This window comes from Melospiza georgiana, chromosome 15, assembly GCF_028018845.1.
Source record: "Melospiza georgiana isolate bMelGeo1 chromosome 15, bMelGeo1.pri, whole genome shotgun sequence".
NCBI classification, from domain to species: Eukaryota; Metazoa; Chordata; class Aves; order Passeriformes; family Passerellidae; genus Melospiza; species Melospiza georgiana.
Window position 1 is genome coordinate 6389593 of NC_080444.1, and position 25069 is coordinate 6414661.

The 25069-nt window shown below is 53.9% G+C and overlaps 2 protein-coding genes across 2 annotated transcripts in view; one reads left to right on the plus strand and one right to left on the minus strand.

Moving 5' to 3' along the window:
- Positions 1–1130, plus strand: part of FAT2 (FAT atypical cadherin 2) — a 55575-nt gene extending 54445 nt beyond the window's left edge. Inside the window, exon 24 of the mRNA XM_058034835.1 lies at positions 598–1130. Within this exon, the coding sequence (XP_057890818.1) occupies positions 598–1130 (533 nt within the window). The remainder of the gene's footprint in view (positions 1–597) is intronic.
- Positions 1131–3618: 2488 nt separating this feature from the next.
- On the minus strand, positions 3619–24166 carry LOC131089878 (proton-coupled amino acid transporter 1-like). Its single transcript, XM_058034884.1, has 11 exons — positions 24105–24166; positions 20535–20682; positions 19751–19841; positions 19065–19153; positions 18739–18834; positions 17965–18049; positions 15682–15900; positions 15345–15443; positions 13766–13932; positions 8938–9107; positions 3619–6289 (listed from the first exon to the last, which is right to left on the minus strand). Exons 2-11 carry the CDS (start codon positions 20675–20677, stop codon positions 6021–6023), a joined length of 1428 nt encoding a protein of 475 aa, XP_057890867.1. The 5' UTR covers positions 20678–20682; positions 24105–24166; the 3' UTR covers positions 3619–6020.
- Between the last annotated feature and the right edge of the window lie 903 nt (positions 24167–25069).

Below are 25069 nucleotides of genomic sequence, written 5' to 3' on the forward strand. Positions count from 1 at the left end.
GGCTCTTTCCTCCTGGTTCACCACTACATCCCAGTTTTCTGCTTTTTCTGCTTGGTTTTGTACACAGTCAGCAGGGAAACCATTAATGCACAGCAAGCTGTGATCCTGGGTCAGAAAGAAAACCTGTAAAAGAGAAAAATTGGGGAAAAAAAAAGTTAAGATCCTAAAAGTCAGTAGGAGTTTTAGTGAAGACATTTGCATCAGTACTCCTGGGCAGAAGGATCACATTCTCAGGGAAACACCTTGAATGGCTCTGGACAGCAAGGTTACCCCATGCAGGAGTTCCTCACAAAGGTAACTGCAGGGAAAGGGAGAGATCCAAGGCATCGCTGCCCCAGTCCCTTCATAACATGGGTTTCTTGCATCCAAACATAATGATGAAGTGTCTCTTTTGGGTGCTGCAGTAGTGGATATCTGTAGGCTGGTGGGGACCAGGGGTGATCTCAGGTTTCCACAATTCCCAAATTAGCGACCACATCTCTCTTTCCTAGTCTGCCGCATCTACAGGCTCAGAGCCTACAGAGAGAATTTGCAGGAGGGCAAGAGAGAGGCACCAGCTGCTAGAGCTGCATCTAACGTGACTTTCTTTCGTTCCAGTCTACCCAGCAGAAACCACCTACTGGCCGCCCCGGTACCTGTCATCAGATGTGCAGGAGTACTCCCACTACGAGATCATCCAGGGCCCCCCTGCCTCCTCCTCGCACCCTCCTCTCCCTCCGCCGCCCCCTCCCCCGGCAGACGCAGAGCCGGTCGCTCTCTACGGGGGCTTCCCCTTCCCGCTGGACCAGAGCAACAAGCGCGCCCCCATCCCGCCCCGCTACAGCAACCAGAACCTGGAGGACTTCCTGCCGCTGGGCCCCGTGGACGTGGGGCCATCCCAGTGCCAGAACGAGTACACGGCCATCAGCTACTACCCGGCGCAGCTGGTGCAGGGCGAGGGGGCCCTGTTCCAGCCCGAGCCGGGCTACAAGCGGGTCAGCATGCGCCTGAGCGTGGCCCAGCCCTCCTACGCCGACTGCGAGCTGGGCCACCAGCCCAGCATCCGAGCCCAGCCCCTGCCACCACCCAACTACGAGGGCTCTGACATGGTGGAGAGTGACTATGGGAGCTGTGAGGAGGTGATGTTCTAGCGGGGCTTGCTCCTGGCATGAGGAGAGAAGTTTCCACACAGAACAGAGGGCAGGGGGCTGGCACACGCTGCTGAAGGGAGGCCTGTGTGTGTCACTCTCAGCTTGCAGCATCCCCCCCCTGCATGGCTGGGTTGTAATTTTGGCTGGATCTTTCCCCTCGCTGCCCTCCATGGTGCTCCTGCTGCAGATGGAGGGGAGATGCTCCAGGCACTGCTGGGACATGGAGGATGCTCCTGGGATGCCAGTGACTAACTTGCCTCCTCACCGAGGGGACTGCCTCCAGCACCATGCTGCCTCCTCCCACGCCAGGCTTCCTGGCCACGGGGAGGATGAGGAGGAGGAGGGCAAGCACTGCAGGTATGGCAGCAGTCATGGAGGAGAAAGGTGTGGAAGGATTAGCAGTGCACAGCCTGGCAGCGCCCCTTGTGGGGTACAGAGGCTCCCTGCTCCCAGATCTGGCTCCAAGGGCTTGCATCAAGCCAACAGTTTGTTCGTGGAATGGATCAGCTGGTGCAAACCCTCTTCATGTCTGCTCCCTGACACTGGGGGAGAGAAGAGGGAATGCAGCTGGTCCCACCAGCACATCCCTGACTGGCTAACAGAAGTCCAAGGGGAAAAAAAAAAAAAAAAAAAAGAAAAAAAGAAAAAATAATTTGTGTAGAAAAACCAAGCAACAAGGTTTCTTACAGCAGGAACCGCCCACAGACTCAAAGCAGGCTGCCCAGCTGGGCTGTGTGCACACAAGCAAGGGGGACCCTGCCCTGAGGATTGTGTGCACAGCCTTGTCCCCGTGGCTGTCCCAGTCCCACGCTGATGCAGCTGCACACCCCGTGCTGTATCCCAGAAAGACTGGCCAGCACTGCCTGGAATCTCTGACCAGAGAGGGGCACTGAGGCTACTGAGCGTGGGTTTGCCTGTTTGTCCTTGTGCTTGGACATGTATTGTTTCTTCGTGAGAGGTTTGCTTTGGTTGGTTGTTTGATGTAATTTTTTTGTTGTTGTTGAATTTTTGGAAAGTATTAAAAGAGTTTGGATTTTTTTACTATTATGATTTTATTCAGTATCCCAGAGATTCTCTTGTAAATTATTAGGACATCCTTGCCTAGCTTCAGCCAAGGGAACAACAGCTTAGTATGGGCATGAAAAGCTTTCAGGGAAGTACCAACACAGCAAGTTAAACATTTTTTTGAGGATCCTCTATGTGCCACAGGGATGAGGCAGACAGACCCACAGTACCCTGTCTTGCTTTGGGAAACCATGAGCCTCCTCATGGTATCTCTTAGCTCAGGAGTAAAGGGCTTGAAAGGACCCAAATTGAAGCCTTTGATTTTTCGTCCCAAACAAACACCACTTGTTTTACCTCTCAAAGCTCTCATGCACTTCCATAAAACCTATTCACCAGCTCTGCTCAGCAGAAAGCAGTCCCTGCCTAGATCAGACCTCTTTTATCTAGGTGGTTTTATTCTGTTTGGTAAATTGCTCTGATCCTAAAATAATGCATTTCTGTAATTTGAGGACATTTAATTTTGAGGTGTCTCAGCAACAGGCACCACTTCTACCCATAGGGAAAACACAAATTGTTCTTCCCAGCAGCAGAAGCAGCACAAATAACAGTGATATTTTCCTTTAGATTTTTTAATTCCCCAGGGTTGCTTTGGCCAGTGGTCACAACACAGGGAAGGGCAAAGACAGCTTGTAATGAAGCTCCTCTAAGTAATACCTGGGAAGGAGCAGCCTCAGTACAGCCATTTTATGGGATGGGGACAGCCCTGCAGTGCTCACCCCTAAGAAAGGATGGCTGTGGATCCCACCATGGTGACTCTCCAGTCAGAAACACCCTGAAGCACCAGGAGTGCCTGTGCTCAGCAGTCCCTCCTGCCCTGTCATTCAAGTGACCTCAGATCCACAGTCCTCATCAGCCTGCAAAAGCCTCCTAGTTTAAGGAAAAAAAATCTGCCAGATTTCTAAAGATGAACTTTTTATAGCACTGATTTCCCAACAGCTCCATAATGACACACTGCAAGGGCATGAATTATTCAGCAGTGAGGATAAGCTGAGCTGCAGTAGTGCTGGCAGTCTCCCAGTGTGGGCTGACTTTTGCTCCTTTGATCTCTAGGGCGGATCTGCAGCAGCTCAGCATCCCCCATCTTTTTTCACATGCCAAGCTCTTTTTTTCAGCTGCAGCCCCACTTTTGGCATAAATATGGAGATGAAAAACCAAGGCCCAGCTTTGGTGAGGCAGAGAAGAGCTCAGCCCTACGAGCCCAGAAGCTCTGCCCACAACCTCCTTGCACAAATGAGGTCAAAAGAAAAATTAAATTTTCCAAGCAGCAAAGCTGGAACACTTTTATTTGAAACACTCACTGGGAGGGGAAACTGTGTGTGCTGTGTGGGAGCAGCACAGGATGGGATCCTGAGTGCCTGCTGGGCTCCACATCACCTGCTCCCTTCTTTTGGAAGAAAAACCCACACTTCACACCCCCAAAGCCTTTACACATAAAAAATAGATCATATTTATTGATCAAAGTAAGATACATGGTTCAGGTGCAGCACCAGCTCTTCTGCTGGGCAGGCACCTGTGCTGTACACTGACAATATCCATAGGCACAAGACATGGACGTGACCATTGCTATATTTACACAGACAAGTTTCTTGGTTACTGAGCAGCCTACAATACACAAGTGTCAAGTTTCCCTGTCCACCATTGACCCCTGGCTCAGCAGAGCCTCTCACACCACACGTGTCACCATCTTCAAGCAGCCCTGCTCACCCCATTAAAAGGGAAGAGCTGCAAAACCCATTTAATGCTTCTGTGATATCCCAGTCCCCTTGGAAATGAGGTCTGCGCTGCTGCTTGCAAAGCGAGTGCCAGGCTGGGGACATGCCTTGGCACACAGCTGTCCCTAAAATGTGGCCAAGCCTTCTTTGAGTGCACTACTAGCAGGGCAAGGAGAAGCATCACACATACCCTGCTGCTCACAGCACTCCCTCCTCTGCTTGACAGTTCTGACTCAAACCCAACCCCAAGGGCCACGCTGGGGTCAGCACACAGAGATGGACATGAATATTGCACTTGTCCCGCTCGTGTCATGCCCTGGAGTCCCTTCCCAGCCCTGGGTGCTTCCTCTCTATCCCCATGGCGCCCTCCAGAGGGAGGATTTGAGTTAAAGCTTTGCTCTGCTCCTGACCAAGCCAAGACCTTCCCCAGCACAGCCTTGGACGGGATGAGGTGAGCCCCAAGAGATGCAGAGAGCAAAGAGGGGCTGGAAAGGGGCAGAGACGTGGCACAGACCCACCCCACACCCGGCCATGGGTGCACACCGTGGCATGTGGCACCCAGAACTGCCAGCAAAGGGGCACAGTGCAGACACAAGCAGCACCCAAGGGAGAGGCAGGCTGCAGGGACACTGCTCCACACAGCCTTCCCCTCACAGCACCCGCTCAAACACCGAAAATAACTGCAAACCTCAAAACCTCACCCTCCACCACAGATGGGAACACAGCCCACTGGTGCTGTACTCAGCCTCCTTTCCCACCACCAGCAGCCTCTGCCCACCCCCAGGGAGACATGGCTGCAGTGGGATGAGGGATGAAGGCTCTCCAGAGAGAGCTGGCATTTGGGAGATGCTGTGTTAGCAGGCAGGAGTTCAATCTGTCCTGTGGAGGATGCATTTGCTCCCTTGTCTTAAAAAAGTAGAAATCCAGTAGAAAGGTGAGGAAACTCTCTAGGGAGGAAGCTGGGCTCTGAGAGAAAGGAAAGCAGCAGTGCCACAGGACCATGCCCACCAGGCATGCACCAGCCACGACAAAAGAAGCAACAGGAGCACAGGGAGAGGTGCCAGGGAGCTGCATCCTACAGGAGGAGAGGAGCTGGGCAGAAGCAGAGGATGCAGAGGGAGTGCAACCAGGAGAGGAAGGGTTAAAACCAGAAATATTATGGAGTTTTTGTGTGTGATTTGACATTCAGTATCAGCCTGCAGACGCAGGTGGAGCGTGCCAGGGCCAGCTCAGGCACTGTAAACAAGGTGATGATGTATCCTTGTGGTGTGTGGGCAGCATGTGGTGACCCCTGGGGAAACACCATCCCACCCAAAGGGGACCAGCTCAGCCCCTCATGATGGCAGAGCCTGTTTGCTCCCCACACACCTCAGTTCTGTAAAGCTTCTGAAAGCCAAGCGTTGGGTTGTGCGCTGGATGGGATAAAGAAGTGTCACCACTGAAAGCGTGGACCAGGGGTCAGCACACCCTCCCAGTGCCCAGCTCCAGGGCATGCTCAGCTGGAAACAGAGCTGAGGCACTGCAGGAGCCATGCCCACAGATGGGGATCCCACTGAGAGGGAGCGGTGGGCCCCAGCACGCTCCACACCTCAGGCTCTGCCCACTCTCCCTACAAGGCCGAGGTGAGGAGAGATCTCCACACTCTCTAACCTGAGCTGAGGTTTGTCTGTTGCTGTAAAAATAAAGTGCTCAGGGAAAAAAAAAAATAAAAATCAAACTGGCACAAAAAAAGAGCAGTCCCTGTTCCCCGCCCTGACTGAAAGGACAGGGGAAATATGGAAAGGTTGGGATTTTAAAAAATAATAAAATAAAATCTACATCCCTGGGATTCCTCACCTCTCAAATTGCCTATTTACAGAGGAACTGTTTTGCTCTACCATCTGCCCTAAGAGCCCCCAGAGAAGGCAGTGCCCCAGCCTGGATCCCACCTTCCAGGCAGAGCCAGGGCAGGATCCTGCTGCATCTGGGCTGTGGTGCTGGGCAGCCCCATCTCCTCACAGACCAAACCCACACTTCCCAAGAGGAGAGGGGAGCCTGTTCCCAGGAGAGCAGTGCCCAGGGTCCGTGCACCCCCAGCTCAGCACCCAGAGGGGCCAGCAGGGCGAGGGGGTGGTCACTGCACCAGGACAGTGGTGGCATTCACCACGGTGGCCGCGGGTGCCACCAGCTCCACCAGCGCCTCGTACGTGCCCACCACGAAGCCCACGAAGCCGAAGAGGCTGATGGCGATGTCCTTGGCAATGACAAGGGGGTGCATGCCCTCTGAGTAGTAGGTGGCAATCTCCAGCAGCGGGGGGAAGATGAGAGCCAGGGCGCTGCTGCTCACGGAGCCCACCAGGGAGATGACGAGGTCCAGGCGCGGGATGAGGATGGCCAGCACGCCTGGAGGAAGAACGGGCACAACATCAGCGCTGCCACCGGCCAGAGAGGCTCCTCCCCGTGTCAAAGCTAGCAGAACCCCACCCAGGAATGCCACTGGCTGGGTCCCACCTCTGCCCTCCTCCCTGACAGAAGACAAAGCTGCTTATTTTTCCGGTAACTCCTCCCCAAGCAGCAATTAAGCTGTTAAATTAACAAGGCTTTTTGTCGCCCTGGGCGCCACCAGAGCGAGCTGCAGGGCTGAGCAGGATGGGTGCTGCTGGCTGCCAGCATTCCCGACCCCCCTGTGCGAGCCAGCACTCCTGCTCCCCACACCTGGGGAGCCATAAAGCCTCAGAAACCCCATAAAAGCAGGAGAAGGGGAGAAAAAGGCATCTCCCCCCACCCCAAATCAATCCGTGTGGTTTGCGTGTGTTTAGAGCTGCTCCAGCAGCAGCACGCCCACGGCACAGCCCGGGGGAGAACATTTGTTAGGAATCATTTGTTAGGTGAAAACTGCAGCCAAGGAAAATCCCCCTGGGAGACTCCTGACAGCTTGAGCTTAGCAGTGTGAGCTTCAGCTTTGGGATATTTCTGCTCCTCCTCCTGCATGGCACCAGGAGGGGACAGAGGGATGTCACAACACAGCAGAACCCCCTGCAAGCAAAGCAGACTTCAGTGTTTAACCAATGACCAAGATAAAAAAATTGGTTTATTGCTTTGAAAGCTTTTCTGCTTAGAAACAGGAGACACCTAGAAGGGCCTAGGAGGAACAGCCCCTGAGGAGAAGGGACATCTCAGGGCTCCTTGTTGGAGGGATTTGTTCTCTCCCTGACAATCAGCTACAGAGAGCCTCCCTAAGCAAAAGATCACCCATGGAACTGCAGAAGGAAAGTTTGGGAGACTGACTGTGCCACCACTGCAACACTGCTGTTATCTGGATAAGCCTAGAGATAAACCATCCCTTCACCAAGGGAAACAGTAACAAAAGTCCTGAGCCAGTTTATCCTGGTGCTCAGCCCTGAACAGAGCCAAAGGAGTGCTCTGCTGCAAGCAGCATCCCTGCTCCAGCAGCCTCTGAGGAAAGCAGAGCAGCTCCCCTTCAACAGCATCAGCCCACCCCACACTGCTCTTTGGACTCAAAAGTAAACAAAATTATTAACTCCCCTCTAAAACAAGCAGATTTGAAGCACCAGCTGCAGTCCTCAGCCTCCGGGGAAACGGTCTGATTTCTGCAGGTATTAATTCAAAGAGGTTTTAAGCATGCTGGTTTTGAAGTTTAAGCTTGAAAGAGACCCATACACCAGACTGCATCCTCTCTTTAGGAGCCAAAGCTCTGGTGGGGGCTTGTTGTGTGGCCACGCAATCCTCCAATGAATATTCATGCAACCCCTCTAATGGCTTTTATCCTCAGCAGGAGCCAGAGATCCCTTAATGGAAGGGTGAGGGGAGGAGGTACAAAGGAACCTGCATCCTTCCACCAACACCTCTGCTGCCTCCCTGCCCCCAAACAGGAGGGTACTGCTGATGCCTAAAGCCATCCCAACTCTTCCATGGCTTGGCACAGCCCAACACCCTCCAGGAGAGGCTCCAACCCCACAAGCAACTTCCAAGTTCACCCACAGCATGAGGGTGGCCAGAGCATATCACCCAGCATGGCAGGATTTCATCCCTGCACCCTCTGAGGACATGAAGGCTTCAGGAACTCAGCACAGAGGAGATGGGTCTTGCCCACCTCTGTTAATGCAGCACTTCTGGCCTTTCATTAGTGAGAGCCAGAAGCAGCAGCACTCTGCTCTCAGCCAGCTCCACCACCCTGAGTTAGCACCCCACTCCTCTCAAACCCAAGCCAAAGCCAGCTGGGACACAGGGCCAGCTCCCTGATGCTCAGCTCTGCTGCTTCAGCGGCATCAAGCCATGGAGCAAAGCTCCATTTCAGCAGGGGACACCAGGGAGCTCAGTCAAGCATCTCAGCTGTGCTGACAACAGCAAGCATTTGGTCTTCAGGAATCAAAGCCAGGCAAAATCAGATACCACCTGATTCACTCCACCAGGCTCAAGTCAGGAGCCTGATCCACCAAAACCTCACTACTGGCCCCACACACCATGAAGGGAAGGGACCCTGTGGGGCTGCTCCAGGCACACGTGCCCAGCAGCACATCAGGGCTCTGTTTATGGTGTGCTGTGTCCTGCTGTGCTCTGCACTGCAATGAGTGTGTGAACAAGAACAGCCCATCCCTCACAGTCAGTGACCCCTCTGCAGCCATGTCCCCATCACACAGGCATGAGGAGCCTGGCTGCACACTGCCTACAGAAACAGCCTCTAGGCTAGGCTGCCCTGGCACTGAACCCTGTGCTGGCTGTTCATGCAAACCCTGGTGGGACTCAACATCCTGCAAAACTGCCATCCCCAGCCCTGAGGCTCCATGGGGATCTGCCACTTCTAAACAATGCAGTTTCCTACTCCTCCACTGAGAAGGCTGATCCCATACAGAGGGGGCAAAGGACCACAGCTGCTGCTCCTTGGAGGCACCTTGTTTGTATTAGCCAGGCCCAGGGACTACCAGCTGTGAGGGCTAAAGGCGAAGGCTTCAGGGACAGAGGTGAAGGCTCAGTGGGAAGGAGGTGCCACAGCCTCACAGGGAAGGTCAGACAAGGAGGTTTGTACTCACAGGTCACACACACCAGGGCCATCCTGAGGAGCAGGTTGACCAGCCAGCCCCAGCGCTCCGACACGCGGGCCACGAGGGGAGGGATGATGATCTCGGCAGGCACGTAGAACTGCACGGCGTAGGTGAAGAAAATCCCAAAGGAGAAGAGCAGCTTGACAGCTTGGTACAGCCTGCAAAGGACAAGGACACAGTGACACCGGGGCTCTTCCTCCAGCCCCTGCAACATCAACAGCAGAAAAGGAATGTTCTGCAAGGATTTTTGTGAGCTAGGGGTCTCAACTCCTGAACACCCTTAGAAAATTAGGGGTGATGCATTTAATCACTGAGCAAGAGACAGCAAGATGTATCAGCTGCAGCCATGATTACACATTCCAGCTGCTGCTTGGCTTCTGAGGAGGGGGAAAAGGACAGCACTGCTGGAATAAGTCTGGGCTTCCATGCAGAGTGAACATCAGAATGTTCCAAAAGCAAAGTCATGTGAACAGGTAACTCAGCCTCCTCCATCAAACAAAAAAGAGCAGCTATTTTTGGAATGCTGGTACATGTTTGGGGGAAAGAGAGTTAAAAGAGCAGTTTGGGCTGAGCAGAAGGAAGGCAGAGTGCAGACAGGCTGCAAACAGCACCTTGGGCTCACCCCAAGTCAAATCTCAGGGTGTCTCAGATCCTGCAGTGATACAGTGTGGCTGCAGGAGAGAGCCCATCACAAGTGACCAAAAGGCACCTCCCAGCCCCATCTCTGCCTTCAGCTTCCCAGCAGCAGAAAAAGCCTCTCCAAAAGAGAAGAAACATCTGGTTACCTCACATGTGATCCTAACCCTTCCCCAACTGAAGACACACTAACCAAGCAGGAAACAGGGGTCCTGGCCACACCACTTGGGTAAATATGGGGTGGATCCAAGCTGAGGATGTATCTGGCTCCTGCCTTCCCTCTACCTTCGTTGGGCCTGTGCCCTTCTGTATGTTGGGTCTTAGCACCCACCTTCTACAACAGCCTTAAATCAGAGAAATCCAAGTATTCCCATGCAAGACAGCTTGGAACACTAGTGGCAGAGTCTGGCAGAGTCAAACATTTCTCACAGATGGCATTAGGGATCACCTAAGTGAATGGAATGTTACACAAGTCTGTGGGACCAGTCCAGATGTATTCAAGGTTGCAGCCAACAGGAGCCTGAAGCCACCTTATCATCTTCAAAAGTGCTCAGGGAAAGGACCTATTGCCTTGGGAAAGGAATAATATCCACCTTCAAGAAGGATGAGGGAAGGTAGAGGCTAATCAGCCTCACCTCAATCCCCAGAAGAATATGGGTTAAGTCCTCCTGGTATCTATTTCCAGGCACATACTGGACAGTAAACAGCCAGCAGGGATTTGCCAAAGGGTAATCATGGAAATATCCTCATCAGTGACCTGGATGAGCTTTCAGTGACCCAGAGTACATTCTCATCAAATTCCAAGCAAGATCAAATTGGAGGAAATAGCTGACACAGCTCAGAGCAACAACATGATGTCACAAGCAAAGCTCAAACACAAACACAAATTTGCAAACACAAATTCTCATACATGTGAAGGCCTGGAGCCAGGAGAACAGAACCTGGGGGTCTTGGTGGGCAGCAGACTGAACATGGCCAGTAGCAGGACCCTGCAGTGATCAAGGTCAATCACAAAGCAGGTTGTGCTAGCAAAAGCACAGCCAGCAGGTGAAGGACAGGGATCAAGAGATTATTTTCTTGTTTGGGGCTTGTGCATTCTGAGTATTGTGTCCAGCCCTGATACTCCAGGACAGGACACTGACTTACTCTGCAGAGCAAGTTGAGTGCAGGCTACTAAAATGGTTGGGGTGGAGCATGATGTCCAAAAGAGGCTGCAAGCCCTGGGCTTGTTCAGCATGATGGGAAGGTTAAAAGGGGATGTTATTAATCTCTTCAGCTGCCTAATAGGAGGGCATGGAGGAGAGAGTATCAGCTCTTCTTGGAGCTGCACAGCAGAAGAACCAGTTGCAGTTAGAGCTGCATCTTCAAAAGATGGCTAAGGGCCTGGATTGGTAGGGAATCACTATCCTTACTGACAGTCAGCACTTAAGCTGGTGAGAGGACCCAGTGATCCCATGGTGTCCTCTCCAGCCTGAAATACCCTGAGGTTCCAGAGGCAAGCTGAACACAAAGTTATCTCCAGAATCCAGAGTGCACCTGTGCAGCCACACGTGTGCACAGGAGCCTTGAGCCACCAACCCACGGTTGGCATATCTTATCACTGCTTTCCCAAGACAGGGAATCTATAAAAGCCATAAAGTCCTCCAGGGCAATTCAAGCTGTTAATAAAAAAAGTACAGAAGAAGGCTGTGTACCTGTCCTGCACAGGTCATGAACCATGACAACAAGATCAAAGAGCATTTTAAATACCAAGAAGAGGAAGAATTCAAGCATTACCCTTGATCCACAGAAAAGAAAGGCCCATGCAGGGCCAGAGAGGCATTCTGCCAGCCACAGCAACGCCTGCTTCAGCCAGATTGCCATACCAGGCCATCCCTAAAGGCTGCAAGAAGTGAAATACTCTCCTGGGACCATAAGCTCTGTCATTACCTTCAACTGGCCACATGCAATGCAACAGCTTCCCCCTCATTACAGCATTTCTTCACCCTTCACATAGTGCAGTGAGGCAACCCTTCCTAGGAGGCAAGGAAGGATTTCTGCATAGCAGCACCATATTTTGGACACTGTGGTTAGACCTGGGCACTGGGAACTGACACACTCCTTGTTTGAGGAAGCTGTGGTTTCAGAGAAACGAGACTGGAGAAGTCCTTAGTCACCCTGCAACTCAACGATTCCTGCAAATCTGCTCCAGAGACCTCCAGGCAATGGCTGCAGCTAAGGAAGGCTGCAGCACCTCCACCACAATCCTTGCCTTGTCTCCCAGGCTGCAGGCAAACCCCATGACTTCTCACCCACAGCCCTTTATGACCAGCTCCTACAGCCCAGCCTTTTACTGCCAGGAAGAAAAGCCATGGGCGAGGCAGGATGGGCAAGACTTTCATTTCAAGAGCAAGTCTTCACCCAGCACCGTGGTTTAATCTGCAGGAGTGGTAGTGAAGACTTTATCACAACTGTCACAGCCCTTTAGATACCCCATTTCCAGGTCCAACATCCACTGCCAAGAGGCAACATGCACAAATATCAAGGTGTCCTGCATGCCAAGTGACAAGGACCACAGCACACCTTCCCTGCAGCTGGGTGTCACATGCCCAGGCTTCCCCAGACACTGCTTCCAAAGGGCTATTCTCTTCTCACTATCCAAAAACCCTATGGCTACTTTTAGAAAAGTAACTTTAGAATGCTTCACTTTCAGAAAAGTAGTTTAAGAAAAAGCAGAAAGTGTGGATACTCCTACAAACATGGATTTGCACTCTTCTCTCTGCAGCCTAGCAGGTCAGAGTAATCCCATTCTAAGGATCTGTTCTAAGGGAATGTCATTCCTCAGGGCACCCAGAGCTGAGATTCCTTGCAGAAGCCCCTTTGCAGCATTTCAGGTCAGCAGATGTCATTGCAGGCTGTGGCATGCAGAGCCCAAACCTGGAAAGGACTTGCTTTTCACCTTCAGGAGGAATAGCAGCATTTCATCCCCTCCACACTGTACTTCAGTTTACTGAGCAGAAGGGATTCACACCTCCTGTGCTTGGCATGGTGGGATTCAGACCTCCCTACAACACAGGCACATCCTTCCACCAGCCCCATCCCTCCTCACTGAGAGCAGGGACCTGGCAGAACTCCCAAAGCCTGCAGGGAACAGGACAAGGCTCTTGGCAGGAGCAGGATCTTCTACCACACCAACACCAACATCCAGCAGTGCAGTCACTACACAGACCCAGCATGAATGAACATCCATGCACTCAAACTGAAAAGAAACCCACACAGCAATAATTAAAGCAAAACCAGGCTCTATTTTTGTCAAATCTTTGCTGTCTCCAGAGCTCCAGCTGTGCAGCTCTACCAGGACAGCATGTGGGAGCACCAGTGACTCAAAACTTGAGTCCTGCCCAAATTTACACAACAGTGAGACAGTGAGTCCCACTGCAAGGTGCTGGGTGCTACTAGGAGAAGAGAGGATGGGCTGAAGTGGAGGACAGGCATGCCCAGCTCCAGGTCTCACTCAGAGACCATCAAAGAGGACTGCTTGCATTTCTCCTGTGGAAGAATATGGAGCAGTGACACTGAGCAGCCACCCATCCTCAGGGACAGAGCAGCACAGATTGGGCAGCTGCTGCAGCAGCCACCAGCCCTGGCAAGAGGAGAAACAACCCCTTCAGGCAGGCAGGCAGGCAGAGCTCAGACCCCACAGTAGGATGGGGTATCCTCATAGCTCCAGTGCTCATAGGCAAAGCATTGGCTCAATGTCACATCTCACTCCCTCTGGGAGCTCCCAGCTTTGGCTTGGTTTTTCATGTGCTACATTTGAGGAAGAGAAGTTTTGCACAATTCAGTGATGTTCTGGTACGGCTGCATGGGGGTTGTGTTCAACATCTGCTAGTCAGTGCATAATGAGCCTTAAAAAGATGCCACAAGGCTCCAAGAAAAGAAAAAAAAAAGAGCTGCACCTACCCAGGCAAGGACCTCCAGGGACCCAATGAAACAGCCTGAGCTCCAAACCCAGGCTCAGACACTACAGCAACAAGACTCTTCCAGCACATGCATCTGACAGTCTTTGTCAAACTCCTTGAAGTTTGCCTATGACAGTTCCTCAAGCTCACCCAGATTAGTGAGGTCCCCCTCTCCCACCTGCCTATCTGGGCCCCTCATTCCACACCCCCCAGTCCCTCCAGTGCCCACAGGGACTCACCAGCAGTTGGGCAGGTTGAGTGTAATGCTGGCCTGAATGTCTGCCCCGAAGCGCAGGTAGCCCAGGACACCCAGGCTGATGTACAGGATGGTGACAATGCTCATCCCCACGTACAGGATCACTGGGAACTGACGGGGCTTCTTCATCTTGTTCTCCAGAGGCAGCACCTGGGACAAGAGGAGGAGGAAGATGACAGAGCAACAGATTGCTCATTCCTCTATACCCCCCTCAGCCCCAAAAAGAAGGAGGGGCAGCCCCATGGTCAAGCACAGTCCACCATGCCAGGATTGATAGTCCCACATGAAGCCTGGAGAATCCAGCTAAAAAAAAAAACTACACTGAAGATCTGATTTCTGTGCTCCCATTGGAGCATAGCAAGTCTCCAACAGATCACCCACACCCTTGTCTTAAAGATGGGACCTGCTCCCTGCCCTTGGCATGAGCTGTGCCCCGTGCTGGGTCTTGGGGCAATGCCAACCACCCATATCTTGGGTGCATTATGCTCTGCACCTCAAAATAGCACAGCCATGCCCACTATTTTACACCGTCCTACTTTCCCCAGTAAATTCTGGGAAGACCAAGACACATTCTCCTCTGCTAGCAAGTTTATCTGGACAGATTTCAACCAGACAGGACAATAAAAAGAGCAAGAAGAGGTAATTCTCCCACCTCTATGCTACTGACACTAAATATAGGCCTTCAGTAAACAATTTTATAGATGTCCTTGGGTGGTGTTCATTTCAAGAAGAGAGACAATGGCAGTCTGGTGAGGAGGCAGGACAAGAAAAACTTTTATTTGCTTCTTCGCCTCCAAGTCATGTGAGGAAGAGAGCATTTGTGCCTCAGTGCTGGCAAGAGCCCTCTGCCCAGGGCACAGCATTCAGTGAGCACTCCTCCTGTAACGGACCTGGCCCTCTCCAGCCCTGTGTTTACACAGCCAGCTTATATTTAAGAGATGAAAACATTTTTTCCTCCTTTGAAGGGAGCTCCCGGAAACAACTCACAACATCTTAGGGAGTAATTAAGCTCTCCACCCACCCACCCAGCTTTTTTCACAGACACAGTTGGTCTATTTACAGCACCTTGCAGGAGAGGCCCATTTGCATGGGCAGGCTGGGGCCACGCTGCTGCCAAAGGGAGATCTCAGTGCCCCCGCAGCAGGGTGGGAAGGGAAGGATCACATCTTTTCATGCCACACTTTTTGGCCTCCCAATTAGGCAACTGCAGGATCCAGCCTGGTTACAAGACTCAGGACAATTCCTCATCTGCAGGTCAGCCAGCAGAGCCCAAGGCAGAGGCTGGTGTGATTCCCAATCTACTGCCAGATAAAGCCACCTCTAAAGCAGCAACCAACCTCATGAGGTTGGCAGCACGTGCTCCTCCAGCCTCAGATGGAAGCACCAGAGTTTGACCCAGGAGATAGCCTGGAGCTAAAGCTAACAGCACCATCCAGAATTTGGGCTACTGTCAGAAAAGTTCAGCTGCAACTGCAGCTGCAAAGCAAAGCAGGTGCTGCAGCAAGTCCGAGCAGGGCTGAGCCTCCTGTGCAGCAGCCCCACTGCCACATGCCCAGACTTACCACACCAATGCCTTCAAAAGCAAAGATTGCAGTGCCAAAGAACAGAGGGTAGGTCTTCCAGGCTGCTGCTAGAGGCAGGTTTCTGGGATCAGGAATATCCTGGAAAAAAGCCCATGCAGAGTTCAGACATAGGGAAGACAGGGAAGACCTGGCCTGTTCCCATCACTCCCTGTCACAGCCCCACGAGGCAGGAAAAGCCCTGCAGAGCAGAGGGAACCATCATGCCCACATTAACAAACAGTACCCCCAGCATCCAAATACCCCATTGCCAAGCTCTCTCCACCTGCCAAAGCATGGGAGAGCACAGCAATGAGAGAGGGGAGCCATACACACGTACCCTGACGATGTACTGGTAGATCACTACAAGGCTGCCAAGCATGGCCACGTTGGCCAGCATGGAGAAGATGGACAGGACCTTGAGGTTCTGGATGAAGGTGAGCAGCACCACAAAAGGCAGGATGGACAGCATGTACAGGCGGGAGTCCATGGTGGGGGTCATCACCACTGTCCTGTTTGGGCTGCAGTCATTGGTGGTCCCATTTGCAGCAGACACAACCTGGGGAAGCACAGGAAGCCCTGGTGAACTCCATCACACAGGTCTAAAAGCCACAGATCTTAGCAGCCCATTGCAGGTGGGTCAGAGTACCCCAAGAGGTCACTTCGAGCAGAGATAGCTGATTAAAATCAAAACAACAAGCTGTTTTCAGATAGCTCTGAAGCAAATCCCTGTTATCTTGCAGGGGGCAGAGGTGGGACTGGCTATGGCACCTCAGCCAGAACAGCAAATCCTGCCCAAGTCCAGATACACAGAGCAGGAGGACTCAGCAGCCAGGCACACAGGGGGCAGAAAGCACAGGCTGCATCTTTGCACTGCCCACGAGGTCAGCTGAGAAGAGAGGGAAGAGGCACTAAGTGCTATTTCCAAAGGAGTCCTTTCCCTCTTGCTGCACCAAGTTGTTATTTAAGTCACACAGTCCTTCAGTTCCCCAGTGCCCCGTTCACAAGGACACCTGGAAACTACCGCTGGCCCCAAGTTCACTGTCTCATGACAAACCATTTTTTCCCTTGGGGTCTTTCATTCCAAAGGCACTCCAGGCCATGTGCTCACTTCTAGAGGCAGCTCAGGCCCAGGGTGGCTGAGCCATCCCTCCCAAGAGAGCATGGGCTCCCTGAATCACCAAAACAACCATGACCAAGCTGGTTCAGGTACCAGGTCCTGTCCAGTCACTGCAGCAAAGAGCAGTCTGCAAACTGATTTAACCTGCTCCAGAGCAAGTTCTGCCCCAGAGGAGAGGCTGAAGGACTCTGTGTAAACCAGCATCCTCTGTGGGAGAGGGCAGTGCAGGGCCATGCACCCAAGGGACAGTGCTGCTCAAGCCCCAGCCTGCCCTGCCTCTTCATGCCTTGCTCCAAAGCCATTTTCCAAACCAAAGCCCTGCCCAACACAGTGGCACCTTGCCCAAGGTACCACCTGCACCATGACTTTCCACCTAACACGCTATTCCTCACCGCAAAAAGAAACAAGCAACACTCCCCTCACCCCACCCAAAAAAATTCCAAAACCAAAGCCAAGGGGTTTCCCACCTGTGGCCTAAAAAACTAGTGTGGATTTGCAGGTTTTTGAAAATTTCCCCTGAGGCTTGAGACAGCCTTCAATCTTTGCTGTGAGGGGCTGAAGAGAAAGAAGCCCACCTTGAAGTGGGGCAGGGGCTGCTCCCAGGGGTGGGGGCCAGCAGCAGCCTGGCCCCTGCACACACCCTGGACCCTCCTGCTGTCAGGGCTGGTAGATCACCAGTGTTGACCTATTTACTCCTCCTGCCACCCAACCATGGGAATCTCCTCACTGCTGCTCCAGGAGCATATGAAGAGTCTCACACTGGATGGACCCCCCCTTGCTCCCCTCTGAAGCTGATGGCCACCACTGAAGAGCTGACAAAGGGCACAGCCGTGGTGGCAGTGACCAGAGCACTGCTGCAAGGGCACAGCAGGAGCACATGGGGAAAAAAGCTAAGCAGTGCCTGCAAGGCACTGAGCTGGTGGAGGCTGGGAATGGGGACTCATTATTCCCAGTTTCTTGCAGAACAGGAGCCAGCCAAGCGGTTCAGGGTTTCTGTTTATTTCCTCCTGAGGCCTGGCAGGAAGAAACTCTTTCTCTAAAGATGTAATTAAGCTTCAGAGCCACAGGATGAGGAAAGAAACTGGAATGCAAACAGATCCAAGGAAGGGAGAAGAGATGTTCACAGCAGGTCCTGGAACTTACACGTTACCATCGACACCAATAAACCAATTACCGAGGGGGACAGGATAGAAAATGCACAGTCCCTCTGCTTTCATCCCTTTCCTGTTGTTCCCTCACTAAGGACAGCCTCACTTTTCCTGAGCAACACAGACACCTCCAGCACCTCTGCAAAATCACAGAGAGTCTCAGGAAAACCTGCTCTGTTTGAACAGGAAAACCAATCCTTCAAAATATCTGGGCAGAAGAGCGGACTTTTCAGAGCAGCATATCCTACAGAAACCAGACCTTTGGGGGAAAACAGGGCACAGGAGCTAAGAAAAACCCAAGCACCTTCACACCCTCTCACCTCCCCCCAGCTCATGAAGGAGGTCTAGGTCCAACCTGTTTCAGATTGTCCGCCAGAAAGACAAAGTACACACAGCAGAAACCCAGCTGAGTGATGATCAGGAAAAGTCCCACTATACGCCTGGAAAGCAAAAGAACAGCATCTGTCAGCCAGATCAGAAGATCTGCACTTGCAGAGCACAGCAATGCTGCTGTCCCCAAGGTTGGGGTGTACAGGTCAGAGCACACCCAACTCACTTCTCTGTGATCAGGAGAGAGGACTTTCTCTCCACCCAGCCTCGCCGATCTCAGGTTCTCCAGTCTCCCCATCCCATCCCTTCCACAAGGTCAGGACCAGCCTCAGGAGAAAAGTCTCCTTTTTGGGTTCAGCATACCCAGTCTGTTGCTGAATTGTCAGCAATATTCCCTGGACACAGGAATAGGTGAATGCTCCCACCCCCTGATGGGCAATGATCTGTGTGATGCAATGTGGGACACTCACAGGGCAGGGAGCAGTCACTGGACACGTTCCATGTCTGGCAAGATGGGCCAGCACTGCAAGACCCTACTCACCCCTTTGTTATGCTGTGGAGACTTAGTTATCCCACACATTTAGTGTAAGTCAGATCTGGCTGGGGACAGTACTGGATCAAAGACCTCAGCATTACCCTCTGGGGGACACTGAGCACTCAGGGCAGGTGAGCCAAACAGCATTTTATGGCACATGTGCTTATCTGCTGACACAGCTCAGGGACCAGAGGCCCTTCTGTCCCAGCTGCAGCACATGCTAGGCTCAAAGAGGAGTCCCTGCCTGGGGCAGGAGAACAGTACCTTCCCCAGATGGCATGTGTCCTCAGGCAGGCACTGGGAGTTGCCTCCAGCCCATACATCACAGCACCTCCATAGTCCAGGAACTGCTTCTGGAACCTGTCCAGAGAAGGGAGAAGGATCATCACATCAGCCCTGTCTGCTAGTTCCCAAGGCAAAGAGTGACATTAAAAGGAAAACAGTTCCTGTGAAAAACAAGAGAAGTTCCAAACTGAGGCTTTGGCATGGGCAACTTGCTGCTGAGGGGCTTCAGAAACACCCCAGGGCTTTTTGGGCAAGAGGGAAGAACTGTAGGAGTTGCAGGGCTGAGAAGGGGAGTTGCTCCTTACCTGTTGCAGAAGTGATGGGCACATTTGACCAGGATGCCCATGCAGTGCACAGCCACGACTCCCATCACCAGCAGGCTCAGAGGACCCAGCTGCAGGGAAGAGAGGGGGAAGGCTGCACTCTGATGGCCAGAGGCAGAGCTGCACTGTGCCTTCTACTTCCAGACAAAACTCCATGGGCTGGGTGAGTACAAACACTGCTGGAGGCTGAACCAGAGCTTTGGTGCAGCTCCCAGGAACCAGCCCCCCAGGACCAAGTAACCTGACAGAGCCACGAGGTTGGCAGGAACGATGCAAAATAAGCAAGTTGGGGCAGTTTGGGTGTAGCAAAGCACTTCTAGGATTGTTTTCCAAACTATTTTGCATATCTCTACTATGCAGGTGATGAAGAGGTTGTGACCTGGACACAGTGTCCTGCATGACCCCAGCAGAGGAAACCATGGGCCCAGCTCACACATTGATCTCCCCCACACCAGGCAGCAACAATGCAGGAGCAGCAGGAACAGTCCCAGCAGTGAAACAAAGCCACAGAGCTTAGGGTGCAAACATGTGCAAGTCACCAAACAATGAGAGGTGTCTGGGCAGGAACTCAAGCCCCAACACCCCCAACACTGGCCATGTAAGCTGCCCAGTGCCTTGGGGTCACTCTGCCCCACAGGCTCCAGCACAGCAGGGCTGAGCTGCCTTACCAGGATGCCAGCATTCTTTACAGCCAGAGGCAGCCCCAGCAGCCCTGTCCCAATATTCCCCTTCAGCAGATGGATCAGGGTCTGGTACCACCTGAGGGAGAGCAGATGCAGAGATCACAGTCAGCAGATGCCCACACCCAGACCATACACAGCTTATCCTGTTAAGGGTCCACAGCAGCTCTGAAGGGCTGCAGTGAATGCACATGGAGGTCATGATCCTGTCCCCTGAACCCAGCTTAACCAGCTGGGACCCAGCTAGGTGTGAAAGCAAAGACTGAACAAACAGATTTTGGATGGGCATTTGCAAAACCAACTTTATGGTAAAACCCAGCATAAGCAGAGCCCAGCACCAAGGACCTGCATAAGGAAGTCTCTGAGGTGAAGGGATCAGTCTCTCTCAGGCAAAGACAGCATCCTCTGCACACCTGGGCACAAGGAAGCCCCCAGAACATGGCTGGCTCTGAATCTGGGCATGCTGTTTGCTTGCCAGAGTTCCTCATCGAATGAAGGTAGAATGGGAAAATATTGGGAAAAGCATCAATCACTGCCCACTGCCAGCAAGCCCAGCTTCACCAGAGAGCAAAGAGCTACACTGGGGCAGCTGCCACTTGCTGCCAGCACCCCACAGATGCAGGACCACAGCTGTGCCCTCATCACCCTCATGAGAACTCCCCATAAAACCACAGTTCCACCATCCTCTAGCAAAGACAGCAGGGAGCCAGCATGACCTCCTGCACCCTCCCCAGTGCCAGGCCAGCCCAGGAAGGAGGGAAGCATCACTCACGTTGTCCCGTTGGTCTCCCCGAAGCGCTGGTAGGACTCGGGGTGGGCGAAGCCGTTCATGCCATCGGGAGGGCTGCCCTCAGGTGTCACATCTGTGGAGCTGTAGTCATTGTAGTCCTCGCTGCGGAGGCGCCGCGTGGACATGGTCCCTGTGGGGGCAGTGCCATCAGGGGTGTCCAGCTCAACAGCCCCATCCTCAGGCACCTTGGGGCCAGCCATGGTGCAGAGAGAGCGGCTCGCGCTGCCAGAGCAAGGTCTGCTCCAGGGCTTTTATACAGCCACATGCTCCCGCCCCAGCAATCACACAGTGGCATGTCCTAAGGTCAAAGGTGCACAGCACATTCCCACCGGCTCTTCCTTCAGGCTGGTGCCCGTGTTTTGGGCACACCCAGACAGAATGGGGTCAGGATCCTGCAGGCAGAGCCTGGATGTGACCTAATTCATGTCAGGCATGGGAACTGTGCACCCCTGTTCTAAGGGTGGTGAGTGTGGCACCACAGGCAGCGGGGTAGGGGGTGACATGCTGGCACTGTGTCCCCTGCTCTGGCACTTGGGACTAGGGCTGTCAAGTGGACGGGCCAGGAAAGTGTAACTGCTTTTAACTTGCACACACTGTGCTGCAAGGGAACAGCTTGCTCTTGCCAGGGAAGGGAAAGTTTCCTAACTTCTCTTTTTTTTCTTTTCCCTTTTTTTTTAACTTATTGAGGAATTTTTATGAAGGAGAATTTTTTTACAAAAATTTATTATACTCCCATTAGTGAGGAGCACAGATCATGTGCTGACAGCAAAACACCTGCCCCAAAGGTTTCACAGCCAAGGAGGTGACTATGGGGAAAAGGGACTTCCCAGGACGAGGCACCTGCACAGCCTGGAGCTCTTGCTCCAACAGAAACTCCAACAGTGTCCAACAAACCAGGGGCACCAGCACAAGCCTCACCAAGGACACACACCTCGTGCCTTTGTCCGGAAAATAATCAGCTGGTTCATGATGCCACACCCAGTATCCCAAACACCCACTGGGAAGGAGCACCAGAGGCAGGGAAATTATGTGTAAGGCTCTTGCGCCACAGACTGGTGATCCAGTCCCTGCCCCACGGCTCCTCTGGGCTGTCATGCCTCAGGCTTCACACCTGCCCCAGCAGTCCTGGTGCTCCCCCATCCCACTCCCCAGCACTGGTAAAGAACTGGGAGCAAGAGGAAGCAGCAGAGAAATGTTACTACTGCAAAAAACTGTCTCGTTTCCTGCCAGAGCTCTTCATGAACCCACCAAGTCATGCAAGAGCCTTCCAGATGCAACCTCAGCACAGACCAACACAGCTGGCTGTGCCAGGAAAGCTCAGCCTGGGCCACCTGGGTGCTGCTTCACCCACAGAGCACCGAGGCATTCTCCAGAGCACTGCTCTGCAAACCTGGCTGCTACATGGAAAACAAGCCAAGGGCTGCAACCACTGGGAGGGTCCAGCCTGGTGATCAGAAGGGTAGCAGAGAGCAAGGGATTTCCCCCAGGTCTGGATGCTCCAGATCCCAGCTGCTCTGGAGCAGCTATCCAGGCCACAGCAGTGCTGTATTTCCTGCAGCACCAGCAGCAGGAAGGAGCAGAGTGTCCCATGGAGTACCAGGCTCTGGAGCAGCAGTGAGGCTGGCTGGCAGGCAGGCTCTCCAGAGCCAAAGGCAGCACATGCATCACTCCTGCCCAGCCTCCTCCCTCACAGCTGGGACACGTCACGGTGTCCTGAACCGGCTCTGCCGCAGGCAGGGATCCGGCGGGGCAGGGAGCGGGAGGAGCGGCAGGAGGAGTTTACACAAGGAAAGCGTTAGAAGCTGTTTGTCATCACTGACAGGCCCGAGGGGCAGCACAGAAACCTGGCAGGCTCTGCCAAGCACCATGGGCTGGCAGAGGGCAGAGAGAGTGGGCAGAAGGGGTGCAGGACTGGGTTGGGCATAGGTGCCCATCCCAAGGAGGGCCTGCACAGCATCCAAAGCACCCAAGAGCAGTGAGTTTGAGATAAACACAATGTGCTGACATCACTCTACCTGACTGCTCCCTGTGGATTTTGTTTTCTCTTTCAAGCAGGCCCGTCTGCTTTCTGCTTTGAAGAGCCAGGGAAATGCATTCATCGTGACTTGCCTGCCTCGTGTCTGGATTAAAGGTTGCATAGCAGCAGGGAGCGAGCACTCTGCTCTCCCACAACCAACAAGGAAAAGCTGCAAAACTTGTCTCATCCACAAGAAAAACATTTAAAATCAAAGCAAAACCCCATTACACCATTTCCTTGTCACTGGAAACAGCAAAGGCAGGAACATTCGGTTCCCACTTCAAACCCAACTCCTCAGCCACTCTCATGTGCTTTTTTTGCCACCCACACACAGAAGCAATTTCATCCTATTAGGAAAGCTGGGGGGGGGGGGTGGTGACAGAAATTTGTCCCTTACAGCGACAGCCTCATGCCAGAAGTCAAAAGCAAGCTGCTACTTGCTGCTGACCATGACAGCTGTCCCCAGCTGAGCTGGGGCTGTGTGTAGATCAGGAAATCTTCGAGAAAAGTGAGCAAAACTCACTGTTGCTTCCTACCACACATGTTGAATCCTTCATTTCCAAAGCACTTCTTGTAATAACCCACCTCCTGACACAAAGGAGAGCCAACAACAAGCCCCTTCCCCAGGCCACCATGTCCATGCCAGCCTGACACCTCCCAGTCACAGCATCAGTCCTCTTGTCCCTGCGCTACCCAGTGCTCCCACAGCTCCAGAGAACCCCCAGATTCACCTTTCCGACGTTTCACAGCATGAGCCAGTGCCCTCAGCCCAGCTTCTCCCCACATGGAGGCTGCTGGGCACAAACTCCACCAGTGCCCACAGCTCCCACTGCAGCCAGGCTGTGCTGCCAGCTCCCCTTGCCCCTCCACAGAGCAGCACAGCTGAAGCCTGCACAGTGTGGGGCTCCCTGCACCCTCCCAGTGCCGCAGAGCATTCCGCACCCTTCCCAGCACCTCACATCGGGGGCTGTGCCCCCTGCACTGCATGGCACGCCCGGAGGAGCCCCATGGGGTGCCAGCCTTCCTGCAGGGCATTGCCAGCAGGCCCATGTCAGCCTCCAGCACCTCCAGAAACCCCCAGCACCCATGTCAGCCTCCAGCACCCCCAGGCAGCCCCAGCACACCCATGTCAGCCTCCAGCACCCCCAGCACACCCATGTCAGCCTCCAGCACCCCCAGCACACCCATGTCAGCCTCCAGCACCCATGTCAGCCTCCAGCACCCCCAGCACACCCATGTCAGCCTCCAGCACCCATGTCAGCTGCCAAGACCCCCAGGCCCTGAGCACCCGCCCCTGCACAGGGGCTGCCAACGAGGCCCCGGAGCCCCGAGTCCCTCAGCGCGCCCCGGCTGCCCCGAGCACCCACGCGGGACGGCGGCACTGCCGGCACGCCGCGCATCCACCGCAACCCCGGCTCTCCGGGCACGCGGCGGGCTGACAGGCGGCTGACAGCCCCCACCCATCCACCCGCAGCCCCCCGGTGCCCGTCCCGGTGCCTGTCCCCTCGGTCCCGGTCCCTGTCCCGGTTCCGCACCTCTCCGCCGCCCGCACCGCCCGGCCCCGCCGGGCCCGCTCGCTCGGCCGCGCCGTCACGTGACCGCGGCTCAGCTGAGCGCGGCGCATGCGCGCGGGCAGCTCTGAGGGCGAGGGGCGGGGCCGGGCGGGGCCGGGCGCGGGCGGTGGCGCCCCCTGGCGGCGGGCGGGCCCCGAGGCCGCTGCGGGGAAAGGCGGCGGCCGGGGATGGGAACCGAGCTGGGCAGCGGTCTGGAGCACAGCACTGTGAGGGATCTGAGCTTGTTCGGCCTGCAGGAGGCTCGGGGGTGGCTTTATCACACTCTTCAACTCCCTCAAGGGAGGGTAAAGCCGTGTGGCGTCGGGCTCTGCTCCCAGGCAGCCAGCGCCATGATAGGAGGACAAGGTGCTGGGCTGCGCCAGGGAATGTTTAGGTTGGACTTTAGGAGGGCTTTCTTCACAGAGAGAGTGATCAGACTGCCCAGGGAGATGGTGGAGTCACCATCCCTGGAGGTGTTTAAGGAAAGACGGGACATGACACTCAGCACCATGGTGAAGGGGACATAGTGGTGCTCAGTCAGGGGTTGGACTCGCAGAGTGAGGTGGTGATCACAGAGATCTTCAAGCTCATTGATTCTGTGCTTCTGTGATCCCCTTGCCTTGGGGCAAACCTGCAGAGCCATGGAGTTGTCAGGGTTAAAGAAGGTCACCCAAATGTGTGACACCCTCAAAGCCCCCCAGCATGAGCTGTGGCTCCCTGGGCCGTGGCTGTGTCCCTGTGTCCCCACATCACAAAGCAGCGTTTGCAGATCCCTGCTCCTCACACAGGAACTGCCCCCAGGGCTGCTCAGCTCCACTGGCCACAGCATCCTCCACTGCTGTCCCCACCACAGCACCTCCACTTCCCCAGCTCACACCCACATCCACACTATTCCCAGCGAAATAAATGTCACCTCCAGGTCACCCCCACCACAGCACCTCTACTTC

Excerpts from the sequence above, each read along its gene's own strand:
- LOC131089878 (XM_058034884.1), bottom strand. The coding sequence starts at position 20,677 with ATGTCCACGCGGCGCCTCCGCAGCGAGGACTACAATGACTACAGCTCC. Across the intron at positions 13,933-15,344 it reads CTTTTGAAGGCATTGGTGTG|GTGCTGCCTCTGGAGAACAA; the intron begins GTAAGTCTGGGC and ends CTCTTGTCCCAG. Across the intron at positions 9,108-13,765 it reads CTCAACCTGCCCAACTGCTG|GCTGTACCAAGCTGTCAAGC; the intron begins GTGAGTCCCTGT and ends TGTCCTTTGCAG.